General features: G+C 43.0%; 1 protein-coding gene across 1 annotated transcript; it reads right to left on the bottom strand.

Annotated features, from left to right (window-relative positions):
- Positions 1-1,311: 1,311 nt before the first annotated feature.
- LOC139220843 (choline-phosphate cytidylyltransferase B-like) lies at positions 1,312-7,855 on the bottom strand. The gene is made up of 8 exons (XM_070852696.1): positions 7,817-7,855; positions 4,678-4,777; positions 3,388-3,504; positions 3,073-3,224; positions 2,343-2,421; positions 2,102-2,244; positions 1,742-1,930; positions 1,312-1,536 (listed from the first exon to the last, which is right to left on the bottom strand). The coding sequence occupies exons 1-8, from the start codon at positions 7,853-7,855 to the stop codon at positions 1,312-1,314; spliced, it is 1,044 nt and encodes a 347-aa protein (XP_070708797.1).
- Positions 7,856-8,130: the final 275 nt, after the last annotated feature.

Genomic DNA, 8,130 nt, shown 5'->3' with positions numbered 1-8,130 from the left:
AGTTTTCCGGGTTTGATTAACAGCTGACATCATATTCCAAAGAGCAGTGTCCGCTAAACATTGATAGATAAAACATGGAAAACTGATAAGAAAATGCATGGCTTTTCATGCTGAAAATTCACAAATGTTTCAAATTGATTGGTTACTGTTAGACACGATACTCGTTTGGCCTACTGAATGGCTGTGGCGATGAAGGGTTTGTGTGTTTCTATGACTAGAAATGACTAGAAGAGTGATGATATTTGCTGTCTCTCAAAAACTCAGTTTACATTCAAGAAGCTCATAAATGAGAGGCTGTTTTTTTCTGTCTCATCACAATCAAACCTTTGGGGACTATCTGACAGTCATTTTAAAAATCAGGCAGATTTTAACGGGGCCAATTTTATTGTCTAATTTTATGACAGTTTGATATCATTATTTTTTTGCACCACATCTCAGTTTTGAATTTTAGGACATACAGGCTGCCATTTCCCCAGACTCATTTTAATTTCACATGATTCTCTTAGGGATTAGTTTTAATCTGTCTTAAAGTGGTCAGAACTGTAGCGTGGGTACAAGCGAATTAAAGATTGTGGATCGCTGAATTTTACATTCCTTGCCAATCGTTTATGCTAAAATGGTGCGAGCTAGCACTGACTATGTGTTTAAGTGCCAAGAGGTCGTCCAACGCCCCACCTCTGCTAATCTAGGGTGTGCAGTGTCTTTTTCTTTAATTCCTACCTCTCAGTGAAACAAGCACAAAATTACACAGTGATGGATGAATCCAGTCCCCGCTGAACTGAATATCACACACGGTGTTCTGTAACATTGTGCCTATTCACATCTAGTGGTCATAGTAGTTACAAGAAATCTTGGCATCTTAAAAAAAAATGCTAAACTAAAACAAAGAGGACGAAAAAAAAACAATGAGGTGATATTCTGAGCAGGCTGTTGCACAGTCTCTATCAGCACTGGACAATCCAAAGCCAAACGATGCTGCAAAAGCATTCTGGACCCTCTTACGATATGTGACACCATGTACTTAAATCCTCCCCCTGTGTCTTTCTTTTGTCTGCTTGGCTGCCCAGACAACAGAGACAGTCATGGCTTCTTGGCTTTGCAGCACAGAACTTCATTTCCCATGATCACTGTCTGCCTTGCATATTCTCAACTTCCTTGAGGAGAACTGTTTCAGTATCCAGCCAGTGTTCGTAGGAGTATGTGTGTATGGGAGCAGTTCTCAGGCAGTGTGCTGTGAGTGAATTTGTGTGTGTGTGTGTGTGTGTGTTAGTGTGTGTGTGTGTGTGTGCACATGTGTGTTCGACAGTCCGTCTATTTCTCATCTTCATCACCTTCACTCATGCTGCTCATAGAGGCAGACGCTCCTTTAGGGGAGGTTGGGGGCGAGGGCCGTGCGTTGTGCCAGCGTGCGGGGGGAGACGGGGGTGAGGGAGAGCGCAGGGGGGACAGTTCGCGGGGAGGACTGTTGCAGGGCGACTCTCGGGGAGACAGAGCGTAAGACAGCATGCGTCCACTGCGCTCCTGAAACACTTGTTTCTGTAGAGGACAGAGGGGAGAGAGAGTGAACGTTAGCTCATCCGGCACAAAGGTCCATGCAGAAGATACTCTCTTTTATTAACACTATCAGACAATTACTGCCAGTACTTTCTGGTATTTTTATGGAAAAACTGACAATATGCAACATCTAAAATCCACAGATGAAGATGATAACACTTACTGCCTTTATCAAAGAGTTACCTACCCAAGTCCCATCAGGTCCAAACAGTTCTAAGAAGTTGCCGATAAACTCTCTGGATTTCTCTTCCCACTTCTGAATGAGGTCGTGACTCTTCTCTTCGACACGATAAACAAAATGTTTGCTCTTCTCCTCAACCGTGCGAACCTTCTCCTTCATTCGATCCACTTGGTTCTGCAACCGGTACTTCTTTTCCTGAGGGGATTAAATGTTAAGACACATCACTGAAGAAGTAGAACCTCAGTCAGAAACGAGTCTTTGTACCATTCCAGTTAATGAGACAATGTACTCTGTATCATAATTAATCACCCCCAATTAAGTGGGAAGTATCAATCCAAAACAAATTTGCAAATTTGATTTTCTTACATTGATGTAGCTGACGTTAAGCTCCTTGGCGGTGTAGCCACGTTGGAGGTTGCGTCGGGCGTAGACGTCATAGTCTCTCACAATTCTGGTGATTAAGTCAGATGTTGAGATTCCCTCTGTCCGTTGTGTGGGCACAAACATCCCTGGTATACACAAGTACAAGTGATGTGAAAACTAGTGTCTTTTTAGAGGCCACACACACACACAAAGTGACTTTGTCTTCCTGGCATCACACACTGACCTGCCTCCTTGATGTGTTTATAAACGTCCTCGCTTCCTGCTGAGGAGTATGGGATGTCATCATGAGCCACAAAATCGATCTGAGGAGCAATCAAAGGACACATACTGCATGGCAGAAAACACTGCACTGGCACACAGACAGGAAGTAAAAAAAAACTCAATGAATTATATTAAAATTATATTACATTTGTATCATAATTATGTTTTAGTAAAACTATAAATACATTTCTATATTATTATCATTATTATATCATATATTACTATTATTATTATTAAAAAAAAAAAATTTTGTGACTGAGCTTTCTGCAGATATACAGATGCAGATGGCCATGAAATCAGCTTTATTTATTTATTTATTATTTTGGGTGTCAAGAATAATTCTCACAGACAGCTGAGATATTTCAAGTTCACCAACACCAACTGCATTTTTATAGTGTCCAAGTAGGGAAAAGTTGTGCAAACTGTCACTGCCACGTGTTATTGGATTGTTGGTGAGCTGATTTGTATTAACTGACCCTCCTCTAATTTCTCTCAGACGTAGGACCTACTTTTTGAGCTAAAATGCTCCAGCTAGTCCCAAAGTTAGGAGAGATCTGCCCTGAGTTTCTCCTAACTCACTTAGGATCTACTTTTGGCCTTAGGGTGATTTGTGACAGGCCCTGGATGACTCATGCACAGTCGTATACTGTAAAAAAAAAAAAAAACACACACATATGCACACAAAGACACACCTTGTGTTTCTCTAGGAACTCAGGCGTGAGAGTCCAGGGTGCGTCTCTCAAAATCTCGTCAACGTAGCGGCAGTGTCTCAGGGCTTCATAACGCTCGATCTCCGTCATGACTGTGAAACCTTTGTACTTATGGGTGAGCTCATCACTACACACTGTTCCAATCACGTGGGAGGGAAAATGCACAAGAAACACAGAAGCATGTAAATCACTTTCGCAATCAGACAAATGTGTATGCAGCGGCACTTCAGGGTGCATGCATGCATGTGTGTGTGTGTGTGTGTGTGTGTGTGTGTTGTCTCAGTAGGTCTGTCCTACCTCCTACTATGAGGTAGGTGTTGGGGAAGAGGTTCTTGGCTTGCATGAGAGCACGGGCGTGGCCAGAGTGGAACAGGTCAAAGATGCCATCTGCGTAGACTCTGACTGGTCGATCCACTGAAAACACACGGCAATACAACAGCACATTTATCAAATCTAACTGAAGTGGTTTCACAATGAGAAGAGTGAGACATAACTGAGCCGAGAGTCCATATGCTTCGACAGAAACACCTAAATCTCTTTTTGGGCTGTATTGATTTGATTAAAATGTATCAAAAACATTCTTAACTATTTTAAAACACAGTTTTAATTAAATAATTCTGCACCCATAAAGTTTTATTAGCAGTAGTAACGGAACCAGAGTTGTCGTCTTTTCTATATCATTCGTTCTACGTTGCCCACAATGCAACTCAACTATGAAAAATTCAGTTGAAGATTCAAGTGTGCATCTTGACACCCTTAAATAAACACAGTAAATCATGTCATTTATTGTGCTTTGGTGGTGAATATTACTTTAAGTAATGAGTGGGTACATTAGCAAAAAGCAGCTGATACACAGGCAGTCTGATGCCAGGCTGTTGGCCCATTGGTAATCCACCCTCATTACTCACTAGTTATTGTAGGATTATGTAGTATTCATCATTAGTTATTAGTAGTAGCACTGGTAATACTACTGTCATGAATGACTTTACTGGGGAAAACAGGAGCAAACATAGCCGGAGGGGTAGAATTTGAATAGTCGTGGCACCAGATAGTTCTAGTAATAGATCTAGCAGGAGGACTTATGGTAGTGGAAGCCATGGTAGTAGTTAGTAGTAGTGGTGATGATAGTGATACTGTAGTAGTTATGGTAGCAGACGTAACTTCAGAGGTGCTGGTAGTTGTGGTACAGTAAATTCCTAGAAGGAGTATCAGTAGTAGCAGTAGCACTTGTACTGGTAATAGTAGTAGTAATAGATGTAGAAGTAGCCTCAGAGGTTGAAGTAGAAGCAGTAGCGGTCACACTAGTACACTAGTAGTTCTGATGATATTGATACTGAAGGAGTTGTAGTAAGCAGCAGTAGAGGTAGTTCCACTGGAGGCAGTAGCAGCAGCTGTGCTAGCAGTAGTTGCAGTACAATGTAACAGTAGAAAAAGTAGTAGCAGAAGCAGTAATATCAGCAGTATCGGTAGAAAATGTAGTTAGAGAAAGGGAGGACTGTGTTGGGGAAAATGACAGAGATAAGCATGAAAGCTGGGAGAGAGAGAAGCTGGAGGAAATGGATCAAAGCGGGGGGAGGCCCTCCGTACCTGGGGTGCCTCTGCGGGCCTGAGCGATGGTGAGTTTCTCATGAGGGGCGCGACAATCACAACTGGTCTCCCTGGCAAAGATGGCAGGTTCTGTCAGAGTCTGAGACACGGAGGGGGAGAGCGAGACTGGGTTACAGACAAAACGCAGCACAGATATCTTATTTCGATGTTAGGTTTTAACAACATCTAAAACACCTACACACCTAGAAAGACAGCCACTCCTTCAGTGATACACAATATGTCTCCATTTCCACTCTCATCCCTCTTACAGCAACCTCCATTAAGTCACTGACCACCGTGGACGCCTGCTCCATACACACATAGAGCTGCACTCAGCATTATTGATCACTGTGTGTACGGGCAGACATTTACCTGTGTGTAGCCTGTGTGTGTGTTAACATATGGAGGAAAACAAGAACACAGCTATTGATCTGCTGTCGAAGGCCCCAACAAAATGAACTAAAACTCAAAGGGAAGGACAAGAAAAGGTCAAGATGCAAGACAGAAAACAAGCGGATTTCAGATTTTCAGATACATAAATGTAAATTAAGCAGGTAAAGAAAGAATAAAAATAGTGGGACATGGAGACAAAGGTAGACAGAGCAAGAAAAGATAAGTAGATTCAAAAATGATGTTGTTAGTACTTGTGAAAAGCTACATCAAGGTTAAAGTGTTGCAGTGTGAGCCTGCCTGAAAATTTGTCTTTGTGTGCCATCTGTTGACTGCAGGGAATATTCACAGAATCTCATTCACGGCGCTAAAAGAGAGTCAGCACAGAGCAGAAAAGCTGTGGGAGTGTGAGAGGAGGATAAAAAAATGGAAACATATTCAGTCTCTGTGGACAACTGACGTCAACATATCCTCCAGAAACAGCAACTGAACCAGAGTCTGGCATAACAACATGCTCCACGGACTCAGACAGGGACAGACCGACGACCATGAAGGGAGAGAGGAGAAGCTCTCAGTCAGAGACTGAACAGGTGCTTTTGTTTAAGAAAATGAGGTTTAAACACAGAGCTAAAGGAAAGAGATTTTACTAAATCTGTCTTTCAAATATTTTCTACCTCACATCCCGCTCAGGTGGCATCTCATGATGCAGACACTTTTGGTTGTATTTGCTCAGGTCGTGAGATATTTCATATATATGCCTCCACCCCAGTGCTGTGGAGGTGCTCAGGGTATTGAAAAATGACATTTAAAAAAATTAATCAGCAACATTTCGTCCATAAATAGTCCTCCCATTAATCCAGATATTACATAGACCTCATTGTCAGTGGTTTTCAAAGGGACTATTTCTTCAGGAGAAAGTCATTTCAATAATGGCTATTAATTATTCTGAGGTGTAAAGTGATTTTTCGGAAATTCTTACCATGGTGTGTTATAGCCTTTCTGATGGGGACAGAAACCTGCCACACTGAGGACAGCTCTTGTGCCCGTTAATACTGCTTGGGACCCTGGAGACCACAGGGCGTCTTTAGCAGCTCCAAAAACATATTTCACATTGTTTTGTCAACTTGATGCTTTATGGCTTTTACTAATTTCATGAGAGTTCCTTACAAACATGATTTTGAACCAATGACATGCTGCAGAAGTCCACTACACAAACTGACTCTAGCTGGGAAACAGGTTGAAAAACGGTGGATTTACATCTGCTGGATAAATTGGGGCGTTCAAAAGGCCTTAGACATGACTAACATCACTATGTAGGATAACTTAATGTACATTTCTCTGGCTGTGGATGACTTTTTGGCCAACAGAAGGAATATACGTTCATGCACAGCTCATATAACACAAAGTTACCCCTTATCTGGTGTAATTTAGCTAATTTCTGTATTTTGTCACCTTCATTAAGGGGAATCACTGGAAAATCACTGGTTTGACACCCCCAAACAAGCCAATGTCAGTGACACGTAATTGTTACAAGAATCCAAAGAATGCGGCACTATAATACAGCCAAAACTTTATTGTGAAATGGAGTACTATTATTTCCCATGCAGGATGCTGCAGCCAAAGTGTGCAGTTTTTTTGGAAAATAAAACTCTATCCACCAGCAGCTCAATTTGTTAGATTTTCATCACAATCATTTTGAGTTCTGCTGCTAATCTGCACTCATTAAACACCAAGCGTTCCCAAGTATAAAGATGATTAAGTCACAACATAATGAATTGCCTTTTCTCTTTCACTTCATTACATGAATCGCTGAAGAACCAGAGATGTGGGCAGCCATTTAGAGGTCTGGAAACAGGCTATTTAGTGTGGACAAGTGGATTTTAATTGGCATGCATGCAACTGGCTGTGAAAGGGAACGTCTGAAAGCAGCAGGTAAAGAACTACAGCTACAGGAGGAATAGAAGAATGGATTCATTTTTAACATTGCCATAGATGTGAGGCTCTTCTCTACGTCCCATTTACTTGCACATCCTTCCCCTGTTTTTGAACATTTTGTCAGGTCATGTTAAGCGTGTCATGATCTGTCCTGTCTCGAGGGACCATCCTCATCACCCATGATTCCTTGGGCACGGTGAGAACAGAGGGGTGACATACAAACACTTAGCGCAGAGCAAATGGCAAAGCTTAAACCAAACAACCGGGGGCACGCGGGCCTATCAGGACGAGTAAAGCCCTCTCTGGCACAAGCAAAGAACATCTGGCATAAGAAGGATTAAAGCTGGAAAAAAAGAGAAGCACAGGGACACGGGGCACGAGAAAACCACAATAGTAAAGATGAGAATGCCTCACAGGAGTAGAGAGAGCTTGGAGTGGAGATAGAGAAGAGGAAAAGGCAAAGATGGACCGGTTGGAGGAGACAGACATGAATGCCAGGATGAAGAATTACACCACAGAGGAAAAGAGAAGGAGAATCCAAACACAGGAGGCTCTCTGTCCTTACTGCCGCAGTGTCCCTCCAGCAGGACATTCATGCCATGTTGTCCACTGTGTGAACCCCCTCCTTCATTCAAACGTGTCCACTCAGCATTCTGAGCATACCCCACAGCCACATGCTATAGGGGATCTGTTTCGTAACAGGGGAGGAGGCAGGACCCTTTGTCTTCCTCCTTCTCCCTGTCACACGCACACACACACACACACACTGCAAGACATGGACACACAAGAAAACACACACAGTCAACTGGCCTACCGTCCGGGGATGGGGGCAGGTGTGCTCAAGCTCCTCCATGACTCCCAAAGACTCATGGGATGTGGCTGTGGTCCCACTGTTATGTGACTCAGCATCAGTGAGACGATACCTCTCTCCTCACCACTCAGTCTCTTTCTCCTTCCTCTGTTCCCCCGCCCACCCTCTGCTCTGCCTCTCTCTGTCTGTCCTCCTCTCTCCTCCTCCTCCTCCTCATCCTCTCTGATCCCCTGCTGCAGAGAGGAGGTAGTGAGGAGGTCTCACTCTGAGGCTATTGCTTGGTACCACAAAAGGGATGAATTATGCCCTTGATGTGA

The sequence above is a fragment of the Pempheris klunzingeri genome, chromosome 21 (genome assembly GCF_042242105.1).
Source record: "Pempheris klunzingeri isolate RE-2024b chromosome 21, fPemKlu1.hap1, whole genome shotgun sequence".
NCBI classification, from domain to species: Eukaryota; Metazoa; Chordata; class Actinopteri; order Acropomatiformes; family Pempheridae; genus Pempheris; species Pempheris klunzingeri.
Note: the sequence above shows the minus strand (reverse complement) of the source record. Positions and strands in the feature narration are given on the sequence as shown.

Coding starts and splice junctions, on each gene's coding strand:
- LOC139220843 (XM_070852696.1), bottom strand. CDS start 7,855: ATGGAGGAGCTTGAGCACACCTGCCCCCATCCCCGGACG. Junction 4,778..7,816: donor CCTGCCCCCATCCCCGGACG/GTAGGCCAGTTG, acceptor TCCGTGTCTCAG/ACTCTGACAGAACCTGCCAT. Junction 3,505..4,677: donor GGCCCGCAGAGGCACCCCAG/GTACGGAGGGCC, acceptor GTGTGTTTTCAG/TGGATCGACCAGTCAGAGTC.